General features: G+C 39.6%; 1 protein-coding gene across 6 annotated transcripts in view; it reads left to right on the top strand.

Moving 5' to 3' along the window:
• TASP1 (taspase 1) overlaps positions 1–11,899 on the top strand; it is a 66,922-nt gene extending 55,023 nt beyond the window's left edge. For 5 of the 6 annotated variants that reach the window (XM_081189166.1, XM_081189165.1, XM_081189169.1 and 2 more), the window contains 3 exons: positions 500–610; positions 1,476–1,549; positions 10,505–11,899. In XM_081189166.1, coding sequence (XP_081045292.1) covers positions 500–610; positions 1,476–1,549; positions 10,505–10,597 — 278 coding nt within the window. In that variant the 3' untranslated portion in view covers positions 10,598–11,899. The remainder of the gene's footprint in view (positions 1–499; positions 611–1,475; positions 1,550–10,504) is intronic. The other variant, XM_081189167.1, reaches the window with a different exon arrangement.
• The last annotated feature ends 690 nt before the right edge of the window (positions 11,900–12,589 follow it).

The raw sequence follows: 12,589 nt of genomic DNA, 5'->3' as shown, positions 1-12,589 counted from the left end.
GGGCTTAATTGGATCCTTCCTCCCTTTCCTATATGGTGCAGGGTACACCGGAACACAAACAAGCTCTTAACTTTGCACGTGTACTGAGTAACCTGCACTGCACAATCTTGGACAGGAGTGAGGTGGTTGATTCTACATATGGGAGACACATGTTGGCCTCTTGGGGAAGGTAATGACCACATGCATTAGCATGCGCCTTGCAGTAAAGGCTCCTGGTTGAACATGAAGTGTATCTTTTATCATTTCCTCTAATGAGAAATGTAATGGGTCTAATTTGATTTGAAGGACAGAGAAATGGGACCACCAGCAGACAAGGGAGATTTTTTTCCCCCTCAGATACGCAGAAAAATGCTACTTGTTTTAAAGCATATGGAGGCAAATGCCTGAAAAGTTCTGAAGTTCTGGAACTGAGGACATTAATGTAATTCGTACTATATAGTGCGCTTTAAAAAAATCTGTTTTCATGGTTCTCTCCCCCCCCCCCCAAATTTCTACCCAGGTTCACCTTTTCTAGCCAATGAGGATGGTGTTCTCGGAGGTGTGATAGTTCTTCGATCTTGTCGGTGTTCTGCAGAGTCGAACTCTCCACAGGATAAGCAGTCTCTACTAGGTAAGTGTGCAAAGAAAGCCCTACTGAATATCTTATTTTTAAGTTCTTTAATTTAGATCTATTACATTAACTACAGCTTGTGAGAGCTGGGGGAAAATGAATGGATGTCAACAAATTACAATCCAATATTCCCAAATGTTTATCTTTCGTTAACTTGTTTCATCGACCTCCTCACACCTCCCTTTTTTGTATTCTAATTATTTTGGTCAGGGCGCAGCCTGACTCCCTCCTCTGGCAACCTGCTCAGAATTTTGCTTAATTGGTTGCCATCAATTTGATTTAATTAATTTTTATAATGAAATATTTTTAGATTGTGTGATTATTTGACTGATTATTTGATTGTTGTTAGCCGCCCTGAGCCCGGCTTCGGCTGGGGAGGGCGGGATATAAATAAAATTTATTATTATTATTATTATTATTATTATTATTATTATTATTATTATTATTAATTATCTCAGGAAATCCTTTCCATCTTTCACTATATTCTATCATTAAATTACCTTAATTTATTTTAACCTTATCTTACCATAAAAAGCCCTAGAGCTTAAAACTTAAAACTTATTTATACATAATTCCTTATAGTATTTCTATTAAAGCCCAAATAGTTTCATTCCAGCATTTTTCTAACACTCGTTAATTTTACACTAATTCTCTAAATGAATTTTTAAACTTTCTTCCAATCTTCATCCATCGTCTCTTCTTCCTGGTCTCGGGTTTTGTCAGTCATTCTATCCCTTCCATCTAGTCCATTAACCTGGTGACCTTCTATCCGAGGCTCTTAAGTCTTTTCCATGTCCCTTCTGCAGGTCTTCTTCATCTTTTACACTTAATAAGTAAAGCATTACTGTTGTGTTTAAACCCATAGTAGAGTTCCTGTGGAGTCATACAACAGAGAGCATGTGTGTCGGGTATATGTCAGCACAAGATGGCAAAGCTAAGGTAAGTCACAAATAATACTTAGCGCATGGGTAGGCAAACTAAGGCCTGGGGGCCGGATCTGGCCCAATTGTCTTCTAAATCCGGCCCACGGATGGTCCGCGGAATCAGCGTGTTTTTACAGGAGTAGAATGTGTCCTTTTATTTAAAATGCATCTCTGGGTTATTTGTGGGGTCTGCCTGGTGTTTTTACATGAGTAGAATGTGTGCTTTTCTTTAAAATGCGTCTCTGGGTTATTTGTGGGGCATAGGAATTCGTTCATATTTTTTTTTTCCAAAATATAGTCCAGCCCTCCACAAGGTCTGAGGGACAGTGAACTGGCCCCCTGCTGAAAAAGTTTGCTGACCCCTGACTTAGTGTGTAAAAAATTGTGGTTATCTTAGGGTGTGTTTTCTCCCTATCATTTTCTTGTACCAAAACAAAAATAAAGGATGCTGAAGTGTTGTAAATTTCCTGGTTGAATTTGGATTTAATCTTCCCATGTCCATACCAAGCTTTGGCCCAGTTCAGATATCATGGCCATGCTATTTGTTCAATGATCACAGGTGCTTATTTGTGCTTATGCACCATCCCCTTTTCCTAAGTTGCTCATACCATAGGCCACAGGGTGCTCCCAATTACCAAATTATGCTTGGCCATGATTTCTTGAGTGGGCTTCTTTCCGGCTTAGCATACCTGAAATAGTGACTATAAGCAATAGAGAATGAATAGTGTTCTTCAGCAAATCCACTTTTTAAAAAAATGGCAAGAGCATTTCCTTTTGCTCCTTCTGCTTTGTCAAGTTGAAAGTTGCATTCAGATCTTTGACCTCTAAATACTTTTGGGATCAGAGTTATGGAATAAAGCAAAAGTAGATGCACTGATGAAGTGAAACTAATGTAAATAAGTTTCAATGGCTTGTAAGTAGATGGAAGTGGTGGGTGGAAAGTTAAGCCTGCCTCTGAGAAAGCTAAGGAACAATAAGCCTGCCCATTGGATGGTCTAGATACAAGCAACACAACTATGTCTGGGTTGCTTTTTAATCAGGTGTTTTCAGTGAGGAAGTAAAGTTAAAGAGACAGGTTTTCCTTTCAAGCTTTTATTTTAACAAGTCATATTGCAAGCCAAACTAGTACAGTTCAGTTGCTGATTTAGCCATATGTGAATATTTTATGGCATTTTACAAAAAAATACAATAAAAATATTCCTTATCAAAAGGAATCTGCCGCTTTGATGCCTTGCTCTTCTGGACTTGTGTTATGACACTTGATATAGATTCAGAAAAAGAAGACATGTCAATCCTTCAGCTTGCACTCTGCGCCCTTGTTCCTTATGACACCTCACAGTATCCAGTTTCCTGCATCCAAATGTCTTTATGCCAAGAAAAATGGCTTATCTCCCTAATTCCCAGAGAGTCAGTATTTTGGGAGAGAGGAGTGCTAGTGCTACTACTGCTTTATTGCTAGGCAAGTTCAGTGTTAGATTAGAAGTACTATAATCCTAAACTTTATGTAGTCCTAGGGTAGTATGTGGCTGGAAGGCAGCCTATGAGGCATTGATGCTAACAAGGCTAATAGCTCAGTTTGCCCAGAGATCTTTTCCTACTTGCAGAACCTCCATTGGACATCTGGTGTGCATTGTTATCATACTGCTGGCAAATTCTCCAGCTGGCAATTTTGATTGGGCTGACAGACACAGCTGCTCTTCTTGGTTCACTTTTAAATTATGCTTGTGACCTTCCTTTAGGAGAGTTAATCCTTCTCTTTCTTTTGAGCCTATGGCTGCAAATGTTTTCCAGAAAGTAAACCGCAAATGTCATGACCACTTAACTGCTAATGCTTAAGAAACCAACTGCTCTTGTAAAAGATGGATTTCTGTGTTCTTGGGAGTTGAGACAAACTTAAAGATGGCATGTAGAACCAAGAGAGTGCTTTTTTGTATAAAACAAGGTGCTGGTACTCATATATTGATAAAAGTGCTGAGTGTGCCAGCAGAAAATAGATGCGAAACACGAGAAAAAAAGAAGAGCTGGTACCTTAAAATAATATTTGGTGTTTGCTAAAAGACTGTTCTTTTCTATATGTTGCCTGCTTAGTATGCAATGCTTTGGCATTAGATGTAGTGCATCTGAAAGAAGCTCTAGGAACTTCTGTTTTTAAGAAAATAGGCAACAGATTGTGCTACAAGATCTTGTTGATGGATTTCCCTTTTATTTGGAGGTTTGCCTTCAAGAGTAGCACTTGCCATCATGAGGTGTTTTTCCATGGGCCTGCTCTCTCTCTCTCTTTTGACCAACCACCAGATAGAATAGCACCAGACCCAGCAGTTTGTCCATTGGCTGCGGTTACTTTTTGGGTTGGCTTAATAGAAGTAGACAGCAAGAGCAGCCTGGCTGTAAATGGCTAATGATCAAGGTTTCGATTAAAAAATAGTAGCTCTCTGAGCTTGTAACCACACTCTTTTCCAGCAACTGTATTTAGTCTGTCTTAAAATACACTTTTGAGAAGGAAGATGGGAAATGGTTGGTTGGGAGGAAGCAACCCATTTGCCTGTGGAAATGTTATTTTGGGCTACAGTTCAGTACAGCTCGCTTTCATGCCATTTCTGTCCTTCGGGGCAACGCTTCCTAAAATTAGTGCTGTGTTTCTTTGAAAACAGCATTGAAATAGGCATTTGGAGAAGTCCGATTCAGATCTTCTTGGAGATTATAGAGAGGGATAAGTGAGTGCCTGAGGGAAGCGTTCGTGGTGCAGTTTCACTGTGGGTTCATGTATGGGTGGTAGGAAGGCAAGTGCTTATTATTGTGGGGTGGGCTCTTGTTCCTTTTGTTAAATGCTCTACGTGGTTGCCAATAGCAGAAATGCAATCCCTCGCTGTACTTTTTTGTGTGCTTGATGGTGGACCTCACTCAGCTTCACCTAAGCTTTAACACAGGGGTCAGCAAACTTTTTCAGCAGGAGGCCGGTCTACTGTCCCTCAGACCTTGTGGGGGGCCGGACTATATTTTTTTTTGGGGGGATGAACAAATTCCTATGCCCCACAAATAACCCAGAGATGCATTTTAAAGAAAAGCACACATTCTACTCATGTAAAAACACGCTGGTTCCCGGACCCTCCACAGGCCAGATTTAGAAGGCGATTGGGCCAGATCCGGCCCCCGGGCCTTAGTTTGCCTACCCATGCTTTAACACCTTCAATCTGATCTGCTGAGCAGTAAGCTCCACTTGTTGCCTTAGTGCTTCTTTCCAAGCTTGTTTACGTAGGACTGTAGCATATATCTGTGTTTAAACTGTAGCCCTCTTGTTTGTTTGGAAATATCAGAGATTTCTAAAACACAATTTTAAGGAAGTACAGTTGGGGCGCTTCCTCAAGGTTGTTGCAGTGTAGGCTGCTACTGTTCAGGTTTCCATCCACTCCGTTCCACATATTTCCAATGCTACTTTTCTCTCCATCTCCCCAATAGTCAGCATTGTGAGAACACTAAATAGGCTTACTTCTCATTGGGCTTTTTTCTTGTAAGGGGCATCCCTCTTCAAAGGGGACTGTGGGGTGCGGCACTCATCAGGCTTCAGGCTGAGGGAGCCGGCGTTTTTTCACAGACAGCTTTCCAGGTCATGTGGCCAGCATGACTGAACCACTTCTGGCGCAACGGGACACTGTGACAGAAGCCAGAGTGCATGGAAACGCTGCTTACCTTCCCACCGCAGCGATACCTATTTATCTACTTGCACTGGTGTGCTTTTGAGCTGCTAGGTTGGCAGAAGCTGGGAGCTTACCCCGTTGCACAGATTTGAACCACCGACCTACTGATCGGCAAGCCAAGAGGCTCAGTGGTTTAGACCACAGCGCAACCTGCTCTTGAATATATATATTCTGTGTGAAGCAGACTGAGGTGGTTCTTTCTCTTCCATTTTTATATAGATGGCATATAGCTATCATTTCCTGGTTGTCATCAACAAGACTTTTATTTTATTTTTTATTCCCCAGAGAGGGGAGAGAGCTCTCCATTGACATCAATGTAGATATTAAATATATCCATCTTCCTCTTCCAGCACTCTACTCTCGCTCTCCTTCCCACCCAGTTATCAGTTTTTAAAATCTCTCACTCAGTATTCCAGGCTACTAAGTTATTATAGGGCTGTATGGTGGGAGAGTTCGGGAGGGAAAATGAATTGGCCCCTTTAGGATTTTTAAAGCATTTTGCGGTTACCACGACTCTGCCAACCTAGCAGTGGTGTGGTTTGGGCTTATAGCAACCCTAAAGTATGAGTATGAGAAGAGTCGAACTGGTACCGGTGCCCTTTTCCTTCTCCCGCCTCAAAAAATACCTTGGTGCTTGTTGAAAATCTAAAAACGTCAGAAGCCACGGGTTTGAGGCATTTCTTTCTTTAATATGCAGAGCAAGTGTTCTGAAAAGAAACTGTAATTTTATCATGCTGTGGAATAGAACAGCTTCTTGACATAGTAACACCTGCCACCTGTAGCTAATTGGCTGGTATCCAAGTAACACTTTTGCAAATGCATGTTCTCCAGAGATGTTAGGACTCTGAAATTTTGATACATTCAGATTTGGAATATAATCGTGATTTATGGTGATTTATGGTGATTTATGTTTTTAGTCAGTCTCGTATGAAGTCTAAATTTTGAATTCTGTCAGTGAAGACACTCCAAATCCAACTGCCAATTTTAAACCTATTCCTTACACTTTGAATTTGTGCCTTGAAGCCTTGAATCACCCCTTAGGCCTGGCTTCTATATTTTATTGCCAAATGTAAATCCCCCCCCCCCATTTTCTAATAATGGTAGATTTAAATTTTGGTCCAAAGGAAAATAAAAGCCAAACTCACAAACAAAAATCTGTATGCTGCAGTGTTTTCAATGAATGTTGGTGTGACGACCCCCGCCCGCCTTCCAAAAGGATTTTGCACCCTCATATCATTGCACCCTGATATCATTGACCAATTCAATGAGCAGCTGTAGTATGCATTCAGAAGCCAGATGTGGGCAGAATTCCCACGTCTGTCAGGGCCCCAGTAGTGTTTTGTTGCCACCTCTCAGCAGATAGTAATTGCCAATTTTCAGAATGAAGCCTTGCATCGCCTCCTGGTTCCCTTCCCTTGATGGCTGCCATCAAGTGTATTAAGGGCTGAAGCCACTGTGTACACATGGTGGTTAAAAGGGTGAAGGCTGGGATATCATTTAATACTGGTACTGCATTTAATACCCCTTTCTCTGGCTGTGCAAGGAGGAGAGGAGACTGTGAGTGTGTTGCGCAAGCAGGTGTCTGTGTGCAAATGGGATACAATCGTTATTCCTGCTTAGGTTTGAGAATGCTAACTGGCAAAATCATACTTTTCACAACTGTTAGTAATGCCATTCTTTTCGCTGTGATAGCTTAAGCTTCTTCAAATGCAAGCCTTAAAGTTCATATATGTGCATTTTCCTCAGTGGACTTCTTAAGATGCTTTTTTTAAAAAAAAAAAACATTTCCGTCCTTATTTTTTTGTATTTTTATGTGTTTTGTGAAATATGTCGATGTGATTCATTTCTGATCTCTACAATATAAGAAGCTATAATCTTTTCTCTATTCTGAGAACTCTGTGCCAGCTCTTAGCAACATACTGGCATTAGTTTATACAAGAATGTTTTGTTCTTGTGCTATAAATATATAACTGAAGCCCAGTGCCTGTGTGTAGTAAACAAACGTAAGTGAATGTACATAATGGGGGTCTGCATTTCTGCCATATGGCAGGAGAACTGCTGAAATATGTGTGTACCACTGTGTAATGTGTTCATGCAGTATTCCTTTATAGCTTGCTTTCTGTATGAACATATTGTTTCAAACTATTTATGGTGTCCATAAATTAGCTAATACTCATTTATGAAAAACTTCATTGTCTAAAAATTAAAAGGTTCCTATGTCCTTTTGTGGGGGGTGGGGAGAGACACGTGTTCCTTTGATTTCAAGATTTGGGATACACCCTGTGACCCAGTTATACTGTTAAAATGATCGTGACTGCCTTGAGACATACCGGTGACTAGTTTTATTGTAGCTTTAAAGCAAGCAAAATGGATTTTCATTTCAACACTGTTCCTCACAATTCTATCAACTTGTTTTATAAAATGAAAACATTTGTATAATATATTACTTTCTTCCGAGGAGCTCATACACGGTTCTTTTCTCCCCACTGCTCCCCCCCCCCAATTCTCACAACAATTTTCTGTGTGTATGACTGGCCCATGTCCATCCCTTGAGCTTCATGGATGAGTGGAAATTTGAACTTGGGTCCTAGACTTGATTGATTTTGATTGATTGATTGATTATATTTCTATGCCACTTTTCATTCACATGAATCACAAAGCAGCTTACAAGCAATAAATAACAATAACATAATAAAAAATCACAAATGCAACACAAATCATACAGAATAGTTAACAAATAATCAGTAAAACAGTTAGCAATCTATAAAACAATATTTTTAAAAACTTTTTTAAAAAACAGAAAAATTACAATAAAAGTCATAGTATAGGATTCAGAAAGTACATTTGTAATCTATAAAACAACGTTAACAAAATAGCAACCAAAAAATAAACTAAGCACTGTCGAATTCATACAGGCACTTTCCCCACCTCCATGACTCATAATCTTTCACTCGATTCAGTCCCTTAAAAGACACATACACACGATGCCCGTGGCAGCAACTCTTAAGAGTGCAGATGTAATAGTGTGAATTTGGCCAGAAGCAGGCTGCTTGACTAGCTAGGGATCTGTTGAGGAGAATATCTGCTGAGCACAGACACCTGTCTTCAGTTCAGCAGACTTTTCTTGAAGGCAGAGCCAAACCTGTGTAACGTCGTAATCAATCCAGACCTATTTCTGTGACCTCTTCCCTGGTATATAATTTGTATCTCTGATTATCTTTCCTTCTTACTCACCCATTAGCAGACCATAAATCTAAAGCCCATTGATGTATTTTATGCCCATATTTTCACCTCTCTCCAAGTCCCTTGTTTTCAGCACAGTGGTAGCCAGAAAAATGCTACTGAAAAAAAACCTGCAATTTTCCAGGAACTGAGTAATATATTCTCCAAATGTTCATTGTGTTGAGACATTATTAGATTCCTTTCCAACATTAAGTGGAATGTCTGGTTGTAAAGGTTGGTCTATGCCAGAGGTAACCAAGATGGTCTCCTCTAGATGTTGCATCCCATCAACTCCATTCAGCATGGCTAATGGTTAGGGATAATGGGTGTTGACATCACACTGGCTGCCACTTGTGTACAGTGTTAGGTGGACAGTTTGATATATGCCAGCAACTCTTAGAACTCACAACAAGCCTTCTCAAAAAACCATCTTGATTCATTCATGAGTGCATTCATAGGAAGACATCCTTTGAAACATTAGCGCTGAATCATCCATTTAAAGTAATATTCCCTTTGTGCAAAAGTATATATTAGTAATGAGCTATTGCTGATATCCCACCTCCTGAACTTTCATGTTTGCTGATTTTTAACCAAAAGCATCCTAGTCTGTGTGCGAGAAGAGGGATCAAGTTGTTTAGTACTTCAAATAAGTGTATCATAACATGAAAGAAAAGTTACAGATGGGTAGCCGTGTTGGTCTGCCATAGTCAAAATAAAAAAATTCCTTCCTGTAGCACCTTAAAGACCAACTCAGTTAGTTCTTGGTATAAGCTTTCGTGTGCATGCACACTTCTTCAGATACACTGAAACAGAAGTTGCCAGATCCTTCTATATATAGAGAAGGTGGGGAGGGGTATTACTCAGAAGGGTGGTGGGAATCGGAGATTGGCAGATAGCTGAGATGAGCCTGATGAGCCTGTTGACGACTCTTAACGACTGTAATAGGTCTTACAGGAAAAGGCAAGGGGTGGGAAGGTGAGAAATGGTTTAGTCATGTATAATGAGATAAGAATCCAATGTCTCTGTTCAGACCAGGTCTCTCCATTGTTTTAAGTTTGGTAATGAGTTGCAATTCAGCAGCTTCTCTTTCCAGTCTATTTCTGAAATTCCTTTGTAGTAAAACAGCTACTTTGAGATCTTGTATAGAATGTCCTGGGAGATTGAAGTGTTCTCCTACTGGTTTCTCTGTTTTGTGATTCTTGATGTCAGATTTATGTCCGTTTATTCTTTGGCGTAAGGTTTGGCCTGTTTGTCCAATATAGAGAGCTGAAGGACACTGTTGGCATTTGATGGCATACACAATGTTAGACGATGAGCAATTAAATAGTCCCGAGATGGTATGTGTGATGTTGTTGGGGCCAGTAATGGTGTTGTCCGGGTGTATGTGGCAGCAAAGTTGGCATCTGGGTTTATTGCAGGCTCTGGTGCCAGTGTCCGTGTTAAGTCTGGTTGTAGTATTATTGTGGGTTAGGAGTTGTTTAAGATTGGGTGGCTGTCTGTAGGCAATGAAAGGTCTTCCTCCCAGAGCTTGAGAAAGAGAACTGTCATAGTCCAGGAGAGGTTGTAGATCTCTGATGATGCGTTGAACTGTTTTAACTTGGGAGCTGTATGTGATGACTAGTGGTGTTCTGTTATTTTCTTTTTTGGGTCTGTCTTGCAGCAAGTTCTCTCTGGGTATCAGTCTGGCTCTGTTGATCTGTTGTCTAACTTCATCTGCTGGGTATTTTAGTTCTGAAAAGGTTTGCTGTAGATCTCTTTGCTTTCACTGCGCAGCGATCCCTCTTGCTGTTCTGGCTTCTGAGATTCAGAATTTTTTTTTTCTTGTTTACCTCCTCCAAAAACTAGGTGCGTCTTGTGGTGTCTGGTGCATCTTGTAGGGCGAAAAATACGGTATTTGTAACCCAAGGTACTACTGTATCTGAGGCTTCATGTTAATGAATGATAATTTTGTTATCTATTATTGTTTTGTCTTTTGTCTAGTGGTTTTTTAAAATCTACCTGAAGTCTCACCAATTTCTCTCTTGTTTCCTGATTTCTCACCAATTTCTCTGCAGACCCACATTTCAAGACTTCCCCCTGGAGCTGTGGCGGGGCAGTCGGTGGCAATTGAAGGAGGAGTCTGTCGGCTGGAGAGCTCAGCAAGCTGAACCGCTCCTTGTCTGGTCAGCAAGCAGAGCACAAATCCATTATGTATATTAAGCTCCTTGGTGTTTTAACAGATGTTGAGGATTTTACTCTCATTTTATACTCCTTATTGCAACCACGTGCACCCTAACTTGAAACAAGTGCTGCTGTAGCTTTATATTCTTTGTTTGAATGTATATGAGAATTTGTCTCCCAGTGGAATAGAAACTCTGTTCCCAGTTGTGCAAATGAAAATAATGTATGGATAATTTAATGTTACGAAACATTTTTATGTGTTAATCGGTTAGCCTATAAGAAAATAATGCCCTAAAATTCCAAGGGGAAATGGTTAAAAATTGTGCAGTAGTAGCAAATGTTGTTGTTTCACATTGTGAAGCTAGAGGCTTCTGAGCTACTTGGAATACAGAAGTGACCAAATGCTCTTTACATTATTTAATAGTTTCAGTGGGTCCAGTGGTATCTTAAACATGTTCTTTTCGCATATAATATATATAAACAGTGATTGGTTTCAGTGAAACAATTTGGAGGTGACTATGGCCTGACTTTTTGTTCTTCCCTATTCAGTTGATGGTACTTTTTTGGCTTAAGTATTGCATACTTCAAGCTGTTATATGTTATGAAAGGCTCTGTAAAGATAACGTACAGTCATGAAGTCGTTACTTTGTTTATAATGGAATATTGGAATGTAAATAAGAACAAAGTTTATTGGAAGAGTCAATATTATTCTTTGGTTTAAATATATTTTTAAGAGAATGGTGTAGAAATAAACATGATATTACTGGATAAATAATGTAAAGTGTATTAAATTGATGATGAAGAGGACCCTAATTCTACCTTTCTTCGTCAGTTCTTTAAATTCCAAATTTGTAGTAAAGGTATATAAATGTCTGCAATTATATTTACATGTTATGAATATAGAGTTACAAGTGGCCTTTTGAAGAATTTATACAGCCAAAATTCATGATATTGCATCATTTTATATACTTGATTCTTAGATATGAGTTCATTTTTCTTATTGTTTCAGGATCTTCAGCTGTTTAATTGTTTGCATGTTTACAGGGATATAATGGCTTAGAACAATCTTACTGAGTACTTGATGAGCTGTCAAAATAGACTAAGGGAATTTTATTGGAGATTTTTTATATTGTGTTGAAAGATGTTATATGCAGCCTTTAGAAATAATTGCTTGGTATCATCCAACATATTCTTAACCCCACAACCAACTTTCCTTGGCAAATTGATGTGCCATCACTGTTTAACTTCACAACTGAAAGGAAACATTATTAAAAACTGATTTTAATCAGGTTCATTCTATTTGATATGTAAAGCATGAAATCTCAGTGGTAAGAAATATTTCTTGATCTTTTATTTCAGTTACGTATTTGAACATGATGTCTGCTGGTTTGCTAAACTTCATCACGGGAGACTACAAGTTGTGCCACAATAACTGCATTTGGGTGTGTCTAGATGCATAAAACTTTAGCACTAAACCTATCTGGAAATGGGCTCAATGCAGCAATGCCACACATTTATCTTCTCATCCAGAAACAGGCATAGGGAGAACCATTTTTGTCTGGTCTGAAAAGATGCCATTTTTTCACAGCACTGATTTGCTAAACCTTCTGTCAATCACACAGCTAACTTCCCTTCTTCAAATCAGGGCTGTGTTACAGTGCTAATTGGTGGCTTTTGTGTTGGTCACTGGAGCCTGATGAAAGGAGAAGTGGAACGCAATTTAAAAATAATGCACTATAAAAAAATGAAATTCAAAGTGAGCAGCCTGCCTAAGGTGCAAGGAGAGGGAATGATAGTCAGGTTTCAGCCTGGAACCAGATTGCATAGACAATGAAAAGCAAATGTTTGGGAAGCTCACCCTGCGGGAGGGGGGAGGGGGAACCCACAGTCTTGTTTGCAGGTTCACAATTTTTACCCCCAACATTCCTGCTTCTAGACAAAGGAAGCACAATCTGTTTCTCACTCATGATTCCAGATAC

The sequence above is a fragment of the Podarcis bocagei genome (assembly GCF_964188305.1).
Source record: "Podarcis bocagei genome assembly, chromosome: 3".
NCBI lineage: Eukaryota > Metazoa > Chordata > Lepidosauria > Squamata > Lacertidae > Podarcis > Podarcis bocagei.
The sequence above is the reverse complement of the archived record's forward strand: the minus strand, read 5'-3'. Positions and strand labels throughout refer to the sequence as shown.